Source organism: Brachycentrus maculatus, unplaced genomic scaffold, assembly GCF_059751285.1.
Source record: "Brachycentrus maculatus isolate JH-2025_06_01 unplaced genomic scaffold, ASM5975128v1 h1tg000504l, whole genome shotgun sequence".
Taxonomy (NCBI): domain Eukaryota; kingdom Metazoa; phylum Arthropoda; class Insecta; order Trichoptera; family Brachycentridae; genus Brachycentrus; species Brachycentrus maculatus.
This window is the reverse complement of record NW_028281250.1, coordinates 46,894-69,487: the sequence shown is the minus strand read 5'-3', so window position 1 is coordinate 69,487 and position 22,594 is coordinate 46,894. Positions and strand designations below refer to the sequence as shown.

Below are 22,594 nucleotides of genomic sequence, written 5' to 3'. Positions count from 1 at the left end.
TATATTTATTATTATTTATATATATATATACTCACTCTGCCCTGTAGCGGGTAAATATTAAGTTAAAAATATGTCTCTTTTGCTGGGATATGGTACATTTTCTGGGCATTCTGAAAATATGCACAGCTGAAAATTGACGATTTTTGATTCATGACGTTCTTGAAAGGAGTGATCGATATGTAAGAGTCAGACTTCGACATTCGTCGGCATTCATTTACATTAAACTCAGCAAACAATTCAATTCGTCTCCATTAATTTTCATTCATTCTCATTAATTTACATTAAGAAGTCATTATACTTGATTTGTCCAATCATAGACGCTTTGAATTATTTTATTCCATTGTGTCGAGTTGTGGTCCCGTGGTTAGTGTCGCGGACTCTCGAGTCAGAGTTACTCGGTTCGAACCCACTCTACCGCAATTTGACACGCATTTCTAATAATAAAAGCCGCTTTGGCTCACAGAAATAGTAACTAACTAACTAACTAACCATCACGCCGCTTCCCGCAGGGGTAGGCAGAGAGAATAGAACGCCACAAAACAAACATTCTTCGCCTCTTCCACGTTCATGCATCTCCTCATACACACCCGTCGAAACCGGTAGACATTATAATAAAATATTAATAGTGATTTTAAAACAAATTTATTTTTATTTTTAATCATCAAATAGAGAATCACAAAGTTAGTGCTTCAAATGTAAAATATATATTTTCTAGCGTTTCTAAAAATGCCCAGACTTCCATATTCTTCTTCATCTATGTTGAGATGTCCTAAAAAAATAACTCTGAATCGGAAATAATACAGATTTGTGAACAAGTATTTGGACACACTCAAAGTGTTGCAAATAAATTAACTAGTGAAATTAAAAACCAAAAATAATAAAAACACACGAAAATTATATTTTCTAGCGTTTGATATTTTGAACGTCATTTGTTAAAAGTATTTTAAAAATAAATTAAATTAGAACGGCATTTAAATAGTTTATCTATCTTATTTTTTATTCTTAATAATTTTTCGAATCACAATTTCGAACCTCTTTTATGCATTATCAAAGTATTTTTAAAATAAATAAAATTATTTAGAACGGCATTTTAATAGTTTATCTGACTTATATTTCAGTCGTCATAATTTTTTGAATCACAATTCGAACGTCATTTATTAAAAATATTTTTAAAATAAATTAAAATTAGAACGGCATTTTAATAGTTTATCTACCTTAATTTTCATTCGTCATAATTTTTCGAATCAAATTTCGAACGTCATTTATTTAAAAACGTATTTTAAAATGATAATACAAACTTTAGAACGTCATTGACTATATGCTATTAACAATTTACGGTTGTATATTTTTAGAACGGCATTTTAATAGTTTTTTTTTTGTTATTCGTGGTAAAACTTTCCTCCGGTTTTCATCGGAAAAAGTCGGAATAAACTTGTTTCTTTTGCGACTTGTTTTTCTAACTTTTGTTTAGCGAAATATTACATACATCAGCGCAAATTAAACGAAATTTTAATTCGTCATTTCAAAGCATGTTACGTACATAATTACGGTCCTAAAAGGAGGTATGCTCAACGTCGTTAGCTGTGCAATATCTCCTATCTGACAACTTAGATGAAATAGTGATATATGTATATATATATATATATATATATATATATATATATATATATATATATATATATATATATATATATATATATATATATATATATATATATATATATATATATATATATATATATATATATATATATATATATATATATATATATATATATATATATATTGTCCGCCTCCGTAGTGTAATGGTCAGCACGCTCGGCTACCGTTCTGGAGGTCTCGGGTTCGATTCCCAAGGGGGGTAAAATAAATATAAGTGATTTTTTCACTGTCATATTTATTCAATATTACCCTGGACTGGTACCTGAAGCGGAGGGCTGATCACCTTTCCTTCATGTGTAAACGATCAAGATAACACTGCGTTTATATGACGCAGTGCCCTATGCACCATTGGGGTGCGGATAAGGGTTTTATTATTTTTTATTATTATATATATACGACTATCACTCTGATATCCGTAGGGGTAGGCAGAGAGGATAGAACGCCACACCATTCTGTCTTTGCAAACATTCGTGCATCTCCTCATATATACACGCCGATCACTACGTCTCCTGACCTGACCACGTCCAAGAATTTGAAATACTTGACTATGTCAAGTTTTCCTCGGTCTTCCTCTACTTATATTTCCAACTGGAGTGTCCCTTAGAGCCAAAATAAAGAGTTCGCGCATTTGTGAATCCAGGCAATCGCCATGGATCTTCCTAGTAGAGGAAAGGCGTGTGAGGCGTTCCATCCTCTCTGCCCACCCCTGCAGAGCGGCGTATTTCGAAACTAAATATTTCACTAATAATTTTTTTAAATACCTATAGCAGTTGATTTTGTTATTTTTTACGTAAATAATAAATTTTAATGAAATATGTGGTATCCATATTTTGTGTGCACAAACAACTTCGTATTTCCGCGCTAGATACATGTGTTTTTTAATCTAACTTTAAAGTGTGTGTTATTTTGTATTATATTACAAATTTTGTTAAACGATTTGTGATAAGGTGTGATCTTTATCAAAAGTGATAGCTGTCATCCAATCTAGACCAAAAACGATCAATCTCCAATCTCTCAAAACCTCGTAAAATCTCTATACTGCCAATTCGCTAGCTCGCTGACGCACGCTGAGCTCTCAAAAGCTCGTAAAATCTCTATACTAGCAACGCGTCGACGGCATCAAGAGACTTTCGTCGAGACCCGATGGGAACAAGGATCGTCGACGCCACACACATGGATGCTAGCCGGACGCGTATTGCGAGGAGCGTCGACGGCAAGCGAGCGACCCGCCGAGTGTACGACGACCTCAATCTGTCGACCATTTGACGATTGTTTGCGTGGGCCCGCCACGAACGACCCCCAGCAAGCAAGTCGTCGAGATCTGAACAGGAAATAACTTGAGCTATAAGTTATTTTAAAAATTTAAGCTGACAACGTGACTTGACGTTGAGACTGTCATACATCAAAACGTAGACGAGTCCGGATATAACGGTTGAAAGACAGCTAAACAATTGTACAATTTGAAAACAATTGGACTGTCAAACATCAAAACATAGAGGAGGCTGGACATAACGTTTGAAAGACACAGCTAAACAATTGTCCAATTTTGAAAACAGTTGGACTGTCATACATAAAAACGTAGACGAATCTGGACATTACGTTTGAAAGACACAGCTAAACAATTGTCTAATTTTATAAAAAATCGATAGTCTTATTTTGTAAAAAGTCATCTTAAATTAGTCGCTAGATTTGAAGGACACAGCTAAACAATTGTCTAACTTTGGAAAAATAATCTCAAATAGATTTGAAGGACACCGCTAAACGATTGTCTTATTTTGAAAAAAGTCAACTTTAATCAATCGCTAGATTTGTTGATCACAGCTAAACAATTGTCTTATTTTAGAAAAATCATCTCAAATAGATTTGAAGGACACAGCTAAACGATTGTTTTATTCTGGAAAAGGTCGACTTCAATCAGTCGCCAGATTTGAAGGACACAGCTAAACAATTGTTTATTCTTGAAGATAATCTCAAATCAATTGCCAGATTTAAGGGATACAGCTAAACAATTGTCTAATTTGGGAAAAGTCGACTTCAATCAGTCGCCAGATTTGAAGGACACATCTGACAAGGAAACAATTGTTTAATCTTGAAGACGATATATTTCGAGTGAATGATAAAACTTTGAGGGCTTTGAAGATGTGCTACATAAGATCGCACGTCGTGGAGGAGAAGAGACCGCCCAGGCGCGTGCTGTTCGTGCGCGCGTCGCGGGTCGGGCTCGACAGGCTGCGCATTCGAGCCCTGCTGGTCATCCAAGGGCACCACGACGCGTCGGACACTTATAGATTCTCCATGTAGGTTATGGCTGCTTCTTTCCATAAAATCTCTCCCCCTCAACTCCCTACCTGATCCTTCTACCTTTGCCTTTCTAACTAACCAACTAACTAACCGTCACGCCGCTTCCCCGCAGGGGTAGGCAGAGAGAATCGAACGCCACAAATGTCTTTGCAAACATTCTTTGCCTCTTCTACATTCATGCATCTCCTCGTACATACCCGACGATTATTACGATTCCTGACCCGGCCCCTTTAAGTATTTGACATACCTGATTATGCCAATTGTACCTTTGCCTTTTTTGGTTCCATTAACGGATATTTTTACTCTACCTCTCCCCCTCAACCCTCTACCCGATCCTTCTTCCCTTGCCTTCCTTGGTTTCATTAACCAATAATGTTTTCTCTTTCTCTCCAATCTATGTCATTTCCTTGGTTTTATTTGCCTATCCCCCTCAACTCCTTACCTGATCCTACTTCCTTTGCCTTCCTTGGAGATTCATTTACATTCATATTTTTACTCTAATTCTCCCCTTTAACCCCCTACCCGATCCTCCTTCTTCCTTTGCCTTCCTTGGACCCATTAATAGATGACGTTTCCTCCGGCTCTCCCCTTCAACACCCTACCTGATCCTTCTTCAAAGAAACCGAGGAAGGCAAAGGCCTTCCTCGGTTTCATCGACTTACCGTTTCATTCAGCCTGAACTCCCTACCCGATCCTCCTTACTTTGCCGCCCTTGTTTTCATCAATTTACCGTTTCATTAACAGGTAATGTTTCCTCTACCTCTCCCCCTCAACTTCCTATCCGATCCTCCTTACTTTTCCTTCAACGTTTTCACAATATTTTGAGAGTCCTCCAAAATTTTCACAAATCTGGGTTTGTCCATTTAGAAGTTATTTGTATTGATGTCTCAACAAAGACGAAGAAGAAAATGAAAGTCTGGGTATTTACAGAACTTTTGATCTGTCATAAGCTGGCGATTTCCGTAATAATAATTATCCTTTTAGCATTTTAACGGTTTTCTTTAAAAATTTCATTAAAATAATATTTTTTTCTTCTTCTTTTTTACAGCGATGGTATTCTGCCATCTCGCAACACTGCTCCTTTCTCGTCTTCACCACCGCGTATCAACGCTCCACTGCAGCAATTGGGTAAGGCTTATCAATCACACCATTAATATAGTCCTTTTTCTAACGTTAAATACTACAATACAGTGAATACGCGCGGAGCAGGTTACTCGTGAAACTATGCAATAAATTAGAGTACAATATTATCTGTGTTCCTATGTCTTATAACTATTGTAGAAACAGAATTATAATCATTTAAAGTCCTCCAATTTCACTCTAAAATAGGGACCTTTTTCTAACGTTAAATACTACAATACAGTGAATACGCGCGGAGCAGGTTACTCGTGAAACTATGCAATAAATTAGAGTACAATATTATCTGTGTTCCTATGTCTTATAACTATTGTAGAAACAGAATTATAATCATTTAAAGTCCTCCAATTTCACTCTAAAATAGGGACCTTTTTCTAACGTTAAATACTACAATACAGTGAATACGCGCGGAGCAGGTTACTCGTGAAACTATGCAATAAATTAGAGTACAATATTATCTGTGTTCCTATGTCTTATAACTATTGTAGAAACAGAATTATAATCATTTAAAGTCCTCCAATTTCACTCTAAAATAGGGACCTTTTTCTAACGTTAAATACTACAATACAGTGAATACGCGCGGAGCAGGTTACTCGTGAAACTATGCAATAAATTAGAGTACAATATTATCTGTGTTCCTATGTCTTATAACTATTGTAGAAACAGAATTATAATCATTTAAAGTCCTCCAATTTCACTCTAAAATAGGGACCTTTTTCTAACGTTAAATACTACAATACAGTGAATACGCGCGGAGCAGGTTACTCGTGAAACTATGCAATAAATTAGAGTACAATATTATCTGTGTTCCTATGTCTTATAACCATTGTAGAAACAGAATTATAATCATTTAAAGTCCTCCAATTTCACTCTAAAATAGAACTTTTTACATTCATTTTTCAGTTTTGGCAACATCGCACAGTGATATGAAGCTCGAACAGTCGCTCAGTAGAGTCAATTCCCAGTAAGTATTATTTTATTATATTGATAGATGTCAGCTAGAGTGTCCTTTAGAGACAAAATAAAGAGTTGACACATTCGCGGAAGCCTGGCTGTAACAGGCATCAATAGTAAGGTAGAGGAAAGGCAACTGGAGGTGGTATGGGTACATAGGACGCAGAGAACCTGATCATATCGTTAACCAGGCAATCGCCATGGATCTTCCTCGAAAGGCATCTAGAGGAAGACCAGAGAATTCATGGATGCTGCAGAGAGATAACATGATACGAAGGCATGGCCTAGGTGACGTTGTCCATGACAGAAGGACCTACAGCCTGAGGACGAGGAGAGCTGACTTCAACAGTCTACAAAGACGATAAGTTGGGATAAAGCCAGGAAAAAGAATATATGAATGATTACGAATGTCAACATTTGTTTGAAAATGCCATAACAAGGCGAAACAATTGCCACAAAAATTTTTTCATACGTTTTTCAACAATAAAATACAATTTAATAATAATAATAAAACCCTTATCCGCACCCAATGGTGCATAGGGCACTGCTTCATATAAACGCAGTGTTATCTTGATCGTTTACACATGAAGGAAAGGTGATCAGCCCTCCGCTTCAGGTACCTGTCCAGGGAAATATTGAATAAATATTACAGTGAAAAAATCAATTATATGACCCCCCTCTGGGAATCGAACCCGGGACCTCCAGAATGGTAGCCGAGCGTGCTACCATTACACTACGGAGGCGGACGCAAATACAATTTAGTAGACTCAAAAAATCAGTGTTTGATTTTAACATTTAATATGTAAATTTATATGAAATTCTACAAATTAAACGTCAAATCTATAAACATCTCTTTTTTAATTAACGTTTTACTTAGTAAATACGACTATTTCATAATATCTACTGTGACACGTGTTTCGGTGCATTCCGCATCATTTTCAAACACCGTATGAAATGATGCGGAATGCATCGAAACACGTGTCACAGTAGATTTTAAGCAATAGTGGTATTTCCTAAGTAAAACATGATTGAAAAATGGATAGATTTTACCTGCCGAATCAAATAATGAAATTACAAATATCTCTATAGGTGTCCGCCTCCGTAGTGTAATGGTCAGCAAGCTCGGCTACCGTTCTGGAGGTCCCGGGTTCGATTCCCAGGGGGGGTCAAATAAATACAAGTGATTTTTTTCACTCTAATATTTATTCAATATTACCCTGGACTGGTACCTGAAGCGGAGGGCTGATCACCTTTCCTTCGTGTGTTAACGTCAAGATAACACTGTGTTTATATAATGCAGTGCCCTATGCACCATTGGGGTGGGGATAAGGGTTTGAATGAAAAAAAAGGTGTTAAACAGGGATGTGTAATGTCGCATGTGTATATGTTTTAGGAAAAACAGCTGTGTCCATTCTAAGACCAATGTGATGTAAACCTTTTTTATGTGACCCTTCCTGCTTCGATGTTTTCCTTAACACATGTTACATTAAGTGCATTTTTTATTCCAGCGGCTCTTCGCTAGATGGAGACGATGATAACGCGTGCAAAAAAAATGCACAAATCACTCCGGGAAGTCCTGGAGAGAGCTTTGAGGTAATAACTTCTATCCTGTTATATCGTGGAGTCATTATCCCATTTTTTTTAAAAAAAAACACTGCCGGACTAAATGTTATGTTAGTAGAGACTGGCCGGAGCATTTCGTAGTAACGTAACACGTTACGATGCGAGCATTCAGGCAGTCAGTACACCGAGGCGAGCGCGCCATCCATAGTTTCGGATACTGCGACGATGATGTTACAACGTTATGTTACGACGAAATGCTCCGGTCAGTCTCCACCTTTACGGTCAATGGAGAGCGCTACAGAACCATGATTACTGGCTTCTTCGTGCCTCAGTTGAATGGCATTGATGTGACAGAGCTGTGGTTACAACAAAATGGCGCAATATGTCACACGGCAGGTGCCACCATCAACGTATTCATTCGAACCCTTATCCGCACCCCAATGGTGCATAGGGCACTGCATTATATCAACATAGTGTTATCTTGATCGTTAACACACGAAGGAAAGGTGATCAGCCCTCTGCTTCAGGTGCCAGTCCAAGGTTGTATTGAATAAATATTAGAGTGAGTGAAAAAATCACTTATATCTTAGACCCTCCTCTGGGAATCGAACCCGGGACCTCCAGAATGGAAGCTGAGCGCGCTGACCATTACACTAAGTAGGCGGACATCAATATAACTAACTCTAATAACTTTCAAGCAACGTCTGAGACATTACTATCATTAGAATCCTAACTGTCCATCAAACCTCCTCCCTCTACCTCCTTCCCTAAACTCCCTTTTTACTATCTACTTTAAGTACTATCTACCCTCTGACTGCAAGCAGCTATATATGGTATCAAACAGCTATATATGATATCAAATTGGCATGCGCCATGGGGTAGTTGGGTAAACGCTCGACTGCAAAACTGGCATCGCGGGTTCAACTCCCGCCAATTGCAAAATGAATTCAAGCAAGATTTATTTTCAATTGGTCTGGGTGTTTGTGATGTATTTTTTACATTTACCTCCCCTATCCTTACTATATCCTACCTGCAGACAAGCATCGAAAATAGACGCTTTGGGGGTTTTTCCTTTAATAAGAAGTTTTGATGAATATTAACTCTAGTCTGTTTTTGGTTGGTTGGAAGACATTGCTTTTTAGCAATAAGCCAGCCAATGTATTTATTTCTTTTCTGTACATGAAATTTAAACAAATAAATGAATAATTGTATTGCAAGAAATTTGAAATTGTATGCCTCTAAGAAAAGATCCTTTAGCTGGACATATATTGATGATGTGTCAAGGCGCAATAATTCTAGCAACTTGAACTATGACCTTGTGCGCCCGCTAGGGGCAGGGCGGAGTGTACACAGGGAATGTTTACGTTATACCCTTATGAGATTGATGCAGGGGAGACTGCACACACTTGTCCTTGTACTGTCGAAGCGACCTGTTGAATAAACCGATTGCATCCTAATTACGAGTTATTATTACCGATACCCGACCCCGTAATAAATGTTTCTTCACCCTTCCAGGCCAGCCCCCTGACGGAGATGGCCACAGCAGCGGAGACCAGAGCGTGGCTCTCCAGGAACAGGTTCGCCCCCCTCACACAGACCTTCGCCAATTTCTCCGGAGCCGATGTCCTCAGACTCTCCCGGGACGACCTTATCCAGATCTGCAGTCTGGCTGACGGCATACGACTCTACAACGCCTTGCACGCAGAGTAAGTATTAAAAAATAATTTAAGTAAAAGATTTACTTATATTTTTTTTAATACCTACAGCTACAAAAACATGACAGTAAACAAAACTTTTAACGCATAGCCATTTACAGGTCTTCAGAAATAGATACATGGTATACAACAAATATTCATTCTTGTATCAATGTTGTCCGCCTCCGTAGCGTAATGGTCAGCACGCTCGACTAACGTACTGGAGGTCCCGGGTTCGATTCCCAGGGGGGGCAAAATAAATATAAGTTATTTTTTCACTCTTATATTTATTCAATATTACCTTGGACTGGTACCGGAAGCGGAGGGCTGATCACCTTTGCTTCGTGTGTTAACGATCGAGATAAAACTGCGTTTATATGATGCAGTGCCCTATGCACCATTGGGGTGCAAATAAGGGTTTGAATGAAATTAATTTTAAATCAAACACAGATTTTTTGAGTCTACCAAGTTGTATTTTATTAACAAAAACACATAAAAAATTCTATTGTGACAATTGTTTCGCCTTGTTTAGGGCATTATCTCTCTCTATGTAAACGCTTGCATGATGCGTTACTGATAAACTAATAATTACATCTACATATATAAATTCTTTAAAATAATATTACAAACAATTGTATTAAGCTTTAAAATATTAATTCTCTAAAATATGGCCACGTCAATAAATTCTTCCTTTCGCAGAAAATAAATATAAGGGTACATACCTACATCCCCCATTAGCTACTGTTGTCTCCTATAAATTATTGCTGCACGTGTTAAAACTGTCACTTAGAATTGTATAGCTACATAAGGACCGTAGTCCATTTGATCTTCACATTCGTTTGATAATGCCCTAACAAGGCGAAACAATTGTCGCAATATAATTTTTTATGTGTTTTTGTTAATAAAATACAACTTAATAGACTCAAAAAATCTGTATTTGATTTAAAATTAATACATAAATTAAAATGGAGTTCTACAAATTAAACGCCAAGTCAATAAATAAATAATATTCATTCACAAACGAACACACTCACACACACATACGCTCACATGGACCCACTACACACATATACACTTACCCGCCCACACACACACACATATACAAACATATGCACAATTAACAATTTTTTTCATCTCACCATCCATTTTAAATCTACCCACCTCCATTATCCATTTATAAATAGTTATTTTATACATTATTTTTTGACAACTCAACATAGAACGAGAATATGGAAGTCTGGGCATTTTACAGGGCTCGCGACCGTCATAGGCTGGTTTAAGTTATCACTTTACATCGATCGATTTCAAGTTCTATCGAGTTCAAGAACACTGTATCAATATATCTAGAAGTTCCAAGAATTTGAATAGTGTGGTTGTCAATCATAATTGATGAATGTTATAAGTGTATAGAGTGATTTAAACTACCCAATGACGGGTCGTGAGCCCCGTAAATGACCAGACTTCCATATTCTTCTTTATCTGTGTTGAAATGTAAATTTTTTAAAAATTAATATTAATTAAGGTGATTAGCTTTTTAAACAAGGCTGCAGTTAAATCCAGATGCCTCAGAAACTCGGTGTGGAAGAACAAACACATGAGAATAGAAAGCAAAATGAAAATATACAAAACATGTGTTCGACCAATAGCCACTTATGGGATTGAGGCAAGAGCAGATACTTCCAGAACATAATCTCGACTTGGAACCTCCGAGATGAAGACTCTCCGATCCATAACCGGAAACACATTGCGAGACTGAGTCAGAGATACCGACATCCGGAGCATGTGTAAGATGGAGGATATCGTGAGGTGGGGACGACAGCGAAGGCCATACTGGAAGGAACATATAAACAGAATGTCAGAAGACAGACTTCCACGTATCCCCCACCAAGGCAACCCTGAAGGACGCAGACCCCCAGGCAGACCTCCGAAAAGATAGAAAGACAGCTGGGAGTCACCATCCCAAGAGCGACATGCAGAGACACAAACAGATCCCTAGGATCTACAAAAAGAAGAATAATTTTTTTATTTTTCCCATTTCAAATTTCAAATTTTTTACTCTGTGCTGACTATCCAACACCGGAACGGCATTTTTATTTTGGCACCGTAAGGGAAATGTTAACATAGATGAAGTACTATTGTTATGATGTGCGTTTGCAGACACGCTCCGGCCCGCCTGACCATCTATGCCAAGAAGGGCGGGGAGAAGCCGTTCAGCGCCATCTATCTGAGGACCTACCAAGCTGCCGAACTCCGCAGAAAAATCGTCAAACTATACCAGGTCCGTATCATCGGAAGCACGAGACTAATCGCATCTTCTTCCTGGCTCCATCCCAACTTATCACCTTTGCCGACTGTTGGTATCAGCTCTCCTCGTCCTCAGGCTGTAGGTCCTTCTGTCATGGACAACGTCACCTAGGCCATGCCTTCGTATCATGTTATCTCTCTGCAGCATCCATGAGTTCTTTGATCTTCCTCTAGTTGTCTTTCGAGGAAGATCCATGGCGATTGCCTGGTTCACAATATGATCAGCGTTCCGAATATCTGGATCAAAATTTTCCCAAACGCGAGATTTACATATACATACATGCTAAGATGCTGGAGTGTCCCTTAGAGACAAAATAAATAGTTCACACATTCGTGGAAGCCTAGCTGTAACAGCCATCAATAGTAAGGTAGAGGAAAGGCAATTGGAGGTGGTATGGGCACATAGGGCGCTGACAACCTGATCATATTGTGAACCAGGCAATCGCCATGGATCTTCCTCGAAAGGCATCTAGAGGAAGACCAAAGAATTCATGGATGCTGCAGAGAGATAACACGATACGAAGGCATGGCCTAGGTTACGTTGTCCATGACAGAAGGACCTTCTTAGAATGACATCTAGAGGTAGACTTAAGAATTCATGGATGCTGCAGAAAGATAACATTGGGATAAAACCATCAAGAAGAAGACACCTCTAGATGTCTGTCTTTTTCGATCCATGACGATTGCCTGGTTCACAATATGATCAGGTTCTCTGCGCCCTATGTGCCCATACCACCTCTACTTGCCTTTCCTCTACCTTACTATTGATGCCTGTTACAGCCAGGCTGCCACGAATGCGTGAACTCTTCATTTTGTCTCTAAGGGACACTCCAGCTGACCATCCTAAGCATTCGCATTCCAGCAGTTTCTAGTTGCCTGGAGTAGAAACATAATAACCTGATATTTTTTAAATCAAATTTTTGATTTACCTACCCTAAAAAAAAAAAAACCAACCATCACGCCGCTTCTCGGCAGGGGTAAGCAGAGACAATAGAACGCCACGCCACTCTGTCTTTGCAAACATGTTTCGCCTCTTCCACGTTCATGAATCTCCTCATACGTACCCGCCGATCGTTACGACTCCCAACCTGACCACTTCACTAGATTATCCCTCCTGTTCCCAACACAGATTCAAATAAAAACATATTTAATTAGCTAGAAGAAACAATGAATGTGCACAATGAATCCCTAGAACAGGTGCAAGAATTTTTATATCTAGGAAGCATGTTCACAAGGGATGGAAAAGTGGATAAGGATATTAAGAGAAGAGTGAATGCAGGGAATAGAATAAATGGTGCTTTTAACAGAGTGATTGGGAATAAGAATATGTCCATGGAAGCCAAGCTAGCGGTTCACAACGGCGTGCTAGTACCGACACTAATGTATGGAAGCGAAACATGGAACTGGCAAAGGAAGGATGAAAGCAGAGTGAACGCTGTTGAAATGCGCTCCCTCAGACGAATGTGTGGAAAATCATTGTATGACATAATTAAAAACGATGATATAAGAAAGGAATGTAAGGCTGAACGAGGAATAATTGAAAAGATTAGGAAGAGTTCTTTGCGGTGGTATGGACATGTGGAGCGAATGGATAGCGAGAGAATGACTAAGAAAATATATGTGGCGAATGTGAGAGGGAAAACTGGCACGATCAGATCAATCAGAACCTAAAATCTGGCGGTGTCAAAAGTCTGCGTAATCGGAGGGCATGTATGACTAGATGTATGGATGCGAAGGAGGCGAGGAGTGTATGTCAGGACAGAAGAGTGTGGCGTTCCATCCTCTCTGCCTACCCCTGCGGGGAAACGGCGTGATGGTAGTAGTAGTAGTAGAAACAAAAATCCAGTAAATGATCTATAAACCTTGTACATAATAAGCGAGGTAAATAATAAATGCAATTCCCATCTAAAAAAAGAAAAAGCCTTACCACTTTCAAGTATTTGGCGTACCTGATCGTGCCATGTTTTTGTATACACTTATTTGCAAATAATTTCTGGAAATAAAAACGCGTTGAGTGAAACATTTTTTACTCTGCCCTCAAAGTGTTAATAGGTGTTTGTTTTTTTTTAGGACGGCTCTCCCAACTCCTGCAAAGAGTTGCAGAACATATACATGGCTGGTCCCAACGGAATCAAAATACATCTAACCGACGAAGTCATCCAGAATCTGAAGAATGACACCATGTTCCGGCTGGAACCCGTGGAAGGGGGGATCATCATGATGCTGGCATGAACTCCCCGTAAAACTGGCTAACCGTCGCGCTGCTCTACACCGCCCTACCTCTACACAAAGAATGAAAAACGCTACACAAATCTGTCTTTGCAAACAATTAAAAGTTATTAGAGTTAGTTATATTGATGTCCGCCTCCGTAGTGTAATGGCCAGCGCGCTCAGCTTCCGTTCTGGAGGTCCCGGGTTCGATTCCCAGGGGGGGTGAAATAAATATAAGTGATTTTTTCACTCTAATATTTATTCAATATTACCCTGGACTGGTACCTGAAGCGGAAGGCTGATCACCTTTTCTTCGTGTGTTAACGATCAAGATAACACTGTTTATAATGCAGTGCCCTATGCACCATTGGGGTGCGGAAAAGGGTTTGAATTTCACTCAAGTCATTATTGAATTTAGCCCTGGACTATCTGAAGCGGAGGACTGATTACATCTCCTTTGTGTATTTGACTGTCAGGATAACACTGCTTCTATATGACGCAGTGCCCTACGCACCATTGTGTGCGGACAAGGACTAGAAGAAGAATAACATAGATATAATAGTGCCATACAATGATGTTCTCTTTCGGGATTTTTTTCACAGATGTCGGTAGTATAAAGAATTGCTCTATTAGCTATTGTTTGAGACGGAGATCGTACGTCAATAGTTTGGGAGTAATTGATGTTAGAATTTTGGGCGCGAATTTTGGGCACATTGCTGCACGAATCGCGCGCCGTGGGCACTTGTTGAGAACACTTGCAGAGAGTACTTGTCGTAGGCCAATTGCTGAAGACATTTGCCAAGGGCACTTGCAATAGAGCACTTGCCAAGGGCACTTGCTGAGGGCGCTTGCCGCGGGCACTTGCTGAGGGCACTTGCTAAGGGCACTGCCAGGGCACTGCCAGGGCATTTGACGAGAGTAGTTGCCAACTTCTTGTGATAAGTTTATATGGAAGAATTATTTTTTTATGCCTTGTTGATATTTTGTATGCAGCTTACATTATCGTAATTAATGTAGATTTTTTATTGTTTTAAATTTTAACAATTCATAAGTCCGCAAAGTTTAGTGGTTAGCGCGTTTGACTACTGTACCGGGTTTTATTCCCAGTTGGGTCAAAATAAATACGAGTGTTTTTTATATTCATTTGATATACCCTGGACTGGTACTTGAAGCGCGAGACTTGTCACCTTTGTATATTGGTCATTAACTTGACATTGCGTCATTTTGGTGCAGTGCCCTATGCACCATCGGGTGCGAATGAGGGCATGAAGAAATGTTTTAAACTGCGATATCTGTATACAAAATTGGCAGCTAGAAAATGTACATATCAATCTTTATACAAGCACGGGACTGATCACCTTTCTTTGATGGGGTTAACGATTAAGATAACACTGCATCAATGAGGCGATCAGTGCCCTTCGCATCATTGGATGTGAAAAAGAAAAGAAGAATATTATATTATATTTTTATATTTTTTTTGTTAATATATTTTTTGTTATATAATCTAAATCAACTGTTAATCGTATCTTTTTACTATAGATACCTCATCAGAGACGAAGAAGTTTAGTTAACAGGACTTAGGACCCGTCGTCGGCCGGTTTGAATGATCACTTTACGCACTGCGTAACTTTAAACTCTCTGCCCGTGATTGACTATTGTCCTAGAATCACTTTTTTTAAACTTTTTCGTCTCTTGTGATATTTTTTAATATGTTTTATATGTACATACATAATTGATAGCATATTTTAATAAAATATTAAATCTTGTAAAATATCTGGCACTTTCGATAAAATTTATAAAAAATATTTATATTTACCTGCATTAGAAATACTCAAAATTATGATTTAGTATTAAATATATTTTTAAGATTCACCTTTTAAAAGTCCATACAAAAAAATCTCTTGCACGCTAGTGAATTTCCGGAGCTCGGGAACCATGTGCCGAAAAACGGGAATTGAACGCAGCGTCATTCGTTATGTTTCATGAAATTTTATAAATATAATTTTAAGTCTTAAACATATGTTTAGCTAGTTATTGTGTCTTAATGTATGGCTTTTATGTCTTAAACGTATAATTGTAATTGTTTGTTTCATGCTTGTATAATTTATATGTCCGTGACGTATAATTATCATGGCTTAGAAATATAACTATTATGTCTTAAATTGATGATTTTGAATGTTTTCTTTAATGTTTGCATAATTTATATATCTTTGTTGTATAATTAATTATCATGCCTTAGATATATGACTTGAATGTATAATTATACTTCTTTTTATATAATATAAAATATATGTCTTGGCTGTATAATTATCATGCCTTAGACATATGACTTAAGTATATAATTATACTTGTTTTTTTCCATGTTTATATACATAATATGAAACATATGTCTTTGATGTATAATTAATAATCATGCCCTAGACATATGACTATTGTGTTTTAAATGTAGAATTATATTTTTTCTATCATGGTTGTATAATTGATGACTTATACGTAAAATTATCATGCCTCAGACATATGATTATTATGTCTTAAATTTAGAATTACAATTTTTCTTTCATGTTTGTATAATTTATCTCTTTGACGTATAATAAACATGCCTCAGACATATGAATATTATGTCTTAAATGTAGATATACAATTATTCTTGAAAGAACTTGAATGTTTGTATAATTTGTATAATATCGTGCCTCAGGCATATCGCTCACTCCTTTCAAGAATGTCATAAATCAAGAATCGTCAATTTTCAGTTGTGCACGTTTTCAGAATGCCCAGAAAATGTACTATATCCCAGCAAAAGCGGCATATTTTTAACTTTATATTTACCCGCTACAGGGCAGAAAATTTTGTTTTTGCATTTTGAAGAAAAGGTATGGTTTTATTATTTTTTTAAGTATACTAAATAGTTTTCAAATGCAGAAAAAACCTTCAAGTTTTACCTAAAAAGATCTGTTGCACAGTAAAATTTTTAATTTTTCTCTATTTGCTTTCATTTTATAATTATTATGCCATATTATTTCAGTCTTACCACTTTTATATTATATTATCATTAAAAATATATAAAGCTGTATTATAAAAAGAATAAGCATACCCTGCCTACCTCAGGACAGGTATCTCCAAATACCTGTGAGGATAGACAATGTCCAATAAAAAAAAAATAATAAATATATATATATATATATATATATATATATATATATATATATATATATATATATATATATATATATATATATATATATATATATATATATATATATATATAAATATGTATAAGTTAAGTACAAAATTATATTAAATAATAAACGCTGTTCTGCAGCACTGAACCTGTTAAAAAAAAAGTTCAATAAGTGGCTTGATATTTATTTTTAATACATTGTGTTATATTTTAAAACTTTAAAAACGATCTCCTGAAAAATCAAGTTTTTTGATTTATGACGTTCTTGAAAGGAGTCAGCGATACGACTTTTATGTCTGAAATGTAGAATTACAATTTGTATTTCACATTTGTGTAATTTATCTCTTTGAAGTATAATAAGCTTGCGTCAGACATAAAACTATTGCATCTTAAATGTAGAATTATAATTTTTCTTCCATGTTTGTATAATATAAGTCTTTGACGGTAATCAGAGGGTAGATAGTACTTGAACATTTAAAAAAAAACATAAATTACAAAATGATAAATTGATGATAATAAGGAAGGCAAAGGAAGAAGGGAGTTTGAGAAGGAGGTAGAGGGAGGAGGTTTGATGGACAGTGAGGATACTAATGATAGATAGTAATGTCTCAGACGTTTCATGAAAGTTATTAGAGAAGGTGCATTTGTTTACGCGGAGAGGTAATTCATTCCATAGTCTGGCCGCTTGGACAGAGAAGGAATTACTGAAGAATGATGTGATATGGCAAGGAATGGAAAGAATTATATACCGTTGAAATATAGTTATGCCATTTCAAATGAGCGATATACGGTGCTTTTGAAAATCGATAAGACCTCAGAAGATACGCAGAATGTTGAAGCATAATATTTTTATATTGATTAAAGAAAACACTTCGTTTTTTACCACTTGAGTTTTATTATAGACTACATGTTTCAGATTAAACTTCCATCATTCAGGTCTGTATAATAACTAAAATACAAAATATAAAATTGTTCTATAAATAAGGAGAGGGGAAAGTAAGGGGAAGGGGTTAGTCAAGGAACGGAGTTTAAAAACAAAGGAAAAATGGAAAGCAATGGCGAAGAATTTTGAAACAATATATTATTTAATAAATTATTATTAGAATTCAGGTTTTTTTGTATTTCTAAATTTTCAAGATAATTCATAATTTGGCCTTTATATGGAACAAGGTGTAATAATTTTAATTTATGAGTGTGAAATGAGTGATTACATAGTATCTATTATATGATTTGCGAATTCCGAAAAATAAAAAACGAAGTGTTTTCTTTAATCATTGTAACATGTCTTACCACAAAGTTAATGCCGAAACAATAAATAAAATATTTTTATATTGTTATATTTTTTTATACGTATGTCTAAGACGTAAAATTATCATGCCTCAGACATATGATTATTATGTCTTCAATGTAGAATTACATTAAATATTAAATATTTTTCAATGTCCCAATAATTTTTCTTGTTATTTCTATATATATGCTTTCACCCCATTAGATAAAATAGCATAAATATCTTTATATAGTTATTTTTTTAAATATTTATGAAGTAAGAGATTTATATTATATATTGAAAATTACTTGATTACCGTCATAATATTTCATTATTATATATTAAAAAATTAAACGTATCGTAGTCATACAGGAGAAAGTGACTGAGTGTATTTTTTTACAAAAACGTGATCATTGACCATTTGATATCTTACTAGCTTAATATAGCCCTGAAAACATCCCAAAGGATTTTAAACTTGGAAGTATAGTATATTGACTTGGTAAAAATGACTAACTGCATTGATGTTTATTTTGTTGCCAAGCAAAAGTGACTTAAATGGCCCTCCTGAACATTTTACGTTTTGTTAGTTGGTCACTTGCTCCTGTACGACTATGATATATTAATTTTTATTTTGTGTGCAATTTAGTATCAAATTCTTATTTTTTTATCATCTATATATTATATATACTCACTCCTTTCAACAACGTCATACATCAAAAATCATCAATTTTCAGTTGTGCATGTTTTTGCAATGCCCATAAAATGTACTATATCCCAGCAAAAGCGGCATATTTTTAACTTAATATTTACCCGCTACAGGGCAGAAAGTGTTGTTTTTGCATTTTGAAGAAAAGGTATTGTTTAATTATTTTTTTTAAATAATCTAATTATTTTTCAAATGGAGAAAAAACATTCAGGTTTTACCTAAAAAGATCTGTTGCACAGTAAAAAGTTCAATAAGTGGCTTGATATTTGTTTCTAATACATTTCATTATATTTTTTAACTAAAAACGATCTCCTGAAAAATCATGTTTTTTGATATATGACGTTGTTGAAAGGAGTGAGCGATATCAGAAAAAATGTCTCCTAAGAGGAAAAGGACTCTGGATTTGTGAACAATAATTTGGACACACTCAAAATATTGTAAATCTAACCGTGTTTGTATGAAATTATATAAATGTATTTGCCTTGATGTCATAGTTTATTTTGAATATCTGTGAAATAAATGTATATTTAGATAAAGGAAGTATTTTATTCGATTCTCCCAATGATTCGCCATCAAGCTTGTCTCTTTTACAAGGGATGAGGTACCAACCAGCTGCTGACTTTCCGTTGGCACTTTGGGACGCGGGCTGACTTGGGAAGATGCTGGAAGCCGACAGAAAAGGCAGGTTGTGGATTCCATAAGAATTCCTTTTTGACATCTCATCAAAGATGAAGAAGAATATGAAAGTCTGGGCATTTAAGGGGCTGACCCATTATTGAATTCTACCCATTATTGACAACCACACTACTCAAATTCTTGGAAGTTCTATATATATATGAACCAATTTAGAAACCTTGTTCTTGAATCACTAGAACTTCACTAGAGACATCTATTGGTGAGATAAATGTCGTCAGCCCCGTAAATGCCCAGACTTCCATATTCTTCTTCATCTTTGATGAGATGTCAAAAAATAATATGAAAATAACTCCTGTAATTGGAGATAATCCAGATTTTGTGAAAAAGTATTTGGACACACTCAAAATTTTGTCTATAAGAATAAGTAAAACTTTACTACGCTTTATTATCAGTCTACATATCGCTCACTCCTTTCAAGAACGTCATAAATCAAAAATCGTCAATTTTCAGTTGTGCATATTCTCGGAATGCCCAGAAAATGTACTATGTCCCAGCAAAAGAGCCATATTTTTAACTTAATATTTACCCGCTACAGGGCAGAAAGTGTTATTTTTGCATTTTGAATAAAAGTGTATTGTTTAATTATTTTTTTAAATATACCAAATATTTTTCAAATGGAGAAAAAACCTTCAGGTTTTACCTAAAAAGATCTGTTGCATGGTAAAAAGTTCAATAAGTGTCTTGATATTTATTTTTAATACATTGTATTATATTTTCAAACATTAAAAACGTTCTCCTGAAAAATCAAGTTTTTTGATTTATGACGTTCTCGAAAGGAGTGAGCGATATGTTCGACCAATAGCCACTTATGGGTGTGTTATTTTTGCATTATATATATATATATATATATATATATATATATATATATATATATATATATATATATATATATATATATATATATATATATATATATATATATATATATATAGATATATATATATATATATATATATATATATATATATATATATATATATATATATATATATATATATAAATATATATATATATATATATATATATATATTCGCCGTCCGCCTCCGTAGTGTAATGGTCATATTAGCTCTTAAAATTTCAGTAGTGTGGTTGACAATCATGGGTAGAATGGCGAATGTTACACGTGTGTAAAGTGATCACTTAAACCACCCTATGAGAGGTCAAAAGCTCTGTAAACACCCAGACTTCTATATTCTTCTTCATCTTTTTAAACTGTCAACATTATAGCAAATTGTAATTTTAAAATTGTAATTTTTGGTATGTATTAAATAAATAAAAATTGCTTCAAAAAAACTGCACGAATGAATACGGAATCAATTCAGTAAGGAAATTTCGAGGACGTTCATATAAAAACTAAACTAGCAAAATTTAAGCACAAAAACAACGTTATTCAAAACATCTAATCAAAGATGAAGAAGAATATGGAAGTCTGGGCATTTACGGGGCTGACGACCGTCATCGGCTTGTTCAAGTGATCACTTTACACACCTCTAACATTCACCAATTCTACCCATATTGACAACCACACTACTCAAATTCTTGTATGTTCCATATATCGCTCACTCCTTTCAAGAACGTCATAAATCAAAAATCGTCAATTTGCATGTTTTTAGAATGCCCAGAAAATGTACTTTATCCCAGCAAAAGATGCATATTTTTAACTTAATATTTACCCGCTGCAGGGCAGAAAGTGTTATTTTCGCATTTTGAAGAAAAGGTATTGTTTAATTTTTTTTTTAATACAATAAATATTTTTCAAATGGAGAAAAACCTTCAGGTTTTATATAAAACGATCTGTTGCACAGTAAAAAGTTTAATAAGTGGCTTGATATTTATTTTTAGCACATTGTGTTATATTTTTTAACTTGAAAAACGATCTCCTGAAAAATAAAATTTTTCGATTTATGACGTTCTTGAAAGGAATGAGCGATATATGAACCAACTTTGAAACATTATTCTTAAATCACAAGAACTTCACTAGAGACATCTATTGGTGAGACGAAAAGAAGCTTTTTATTAATATGCAGACTTTAAATTAAGACTAAATACCACTATTTCTTAAAATCTACTGTGACACGTGTTTCGATGCATTCCGCATCATTTTCATTCATTCCGCATCATTACGGTGTTTGAAAATGATGCGGAACGCATCGAAACACGTGTCACAGTATATTTTAAGAAATAGTGGTATTTACTAAGTAAAACATTAATTAAAAATAAAAATATCTGTTAGAGATAGAGTATTGATTCTGTTCGGTCAAACCTTGGGTTGGTTAGTTTCTGCGTAACGCAGGCTGGTAGGACAATCCCTTGCCGACAGTTGCAAGTTTTCGCCGACAGAGTGCCTCGCTTATATAAAAGCCTCCCCCAGTGTAACCTGTTGCTACATTTGAATTCTGACTTCGACCATCGCACACCAAAGTTTAAATAAAATAAAATAGAAAAAATATAAAAAATCTGTTTAAGAATATAGTAAGTGTATTCGGGAGAATCACCAAAAAATGTGAGTATTAAAATATATTATGTTACAGATAAAAAAATAATAAATACTTAGTTATAAATAAATCTTTTGTTATATATAACAAAAGAATTAGTTAAAAATCACTATATATATATATATATATATACATATATATATATATATATATATATATATATATATATATATATATATATATATATATATATATATATATTATATACACATTTATATATATATATATATATATATATATATATATATATATATATATATATATATATATATATATATATATATATCTTATTAGTGTAATGTCCGCCTCCGTAGTGTAATTGTCAGCACGCTCGGCTACCGTACTGGAGGTCCCGGGTTCGATTCCCAGGGAGGGTCGAATAAATATAAGTGATTTTTTTACTGTAATATTTATTCAATATTACCC

The 22,594-nt window shown here is 35.3% G+C and overlaps 1 protein-coding gene across 5 annotated transcripts in view; it reads left to right on the top strand.

Moving 5' to 3' along the window:
- gem (transcription factor CP2 like gemini) overlaps positions 1 to 15,277 on the top strand; it is a 58,729-nt gene extending 43,452 nt beyond the window's left edge. For 4 of the 5 annotated variants that reach the window (XM_088272543.1, XM_088272541.1, XM_088272545.1 and 1 more), the window contains 6 exons: positions 5,012 to 5,091; positions 6,004 to 6,064; positions 7,563 to 7,647; positions 9,133 to 9,323; positions 11,469 to 11,589; positions 13,686 to 15,275. In XM_088272543.1, the coding sequence (XP_088128669.1) occupies positions 5,012 to 5,091; positions 6,004 to 6,064; positions 7,563 to 7,647; positions 9,133 to 9,323; positions 11,469 to 11,589; positions 13,686 to 13,847 (700 nt within the window). In that variant the 3' untranslated portion in view covers positions 13,848 to 15,275. Of the gene's footprint in view, positions 1 to 5,011; positions 5,092 to 6,003; positions 6,065 to 7,562; positions 7,648 to 9,132; positions 9,324 to 11,468; positions 11,590 to 13,685 lie in introns of all 5 variants that reach the window. The other variant, XM_088272540.1, reaches the window with a different exon arrangement.
- Positions 15,278 to 22,594: the final 7,317 nt, after the last annotated feature.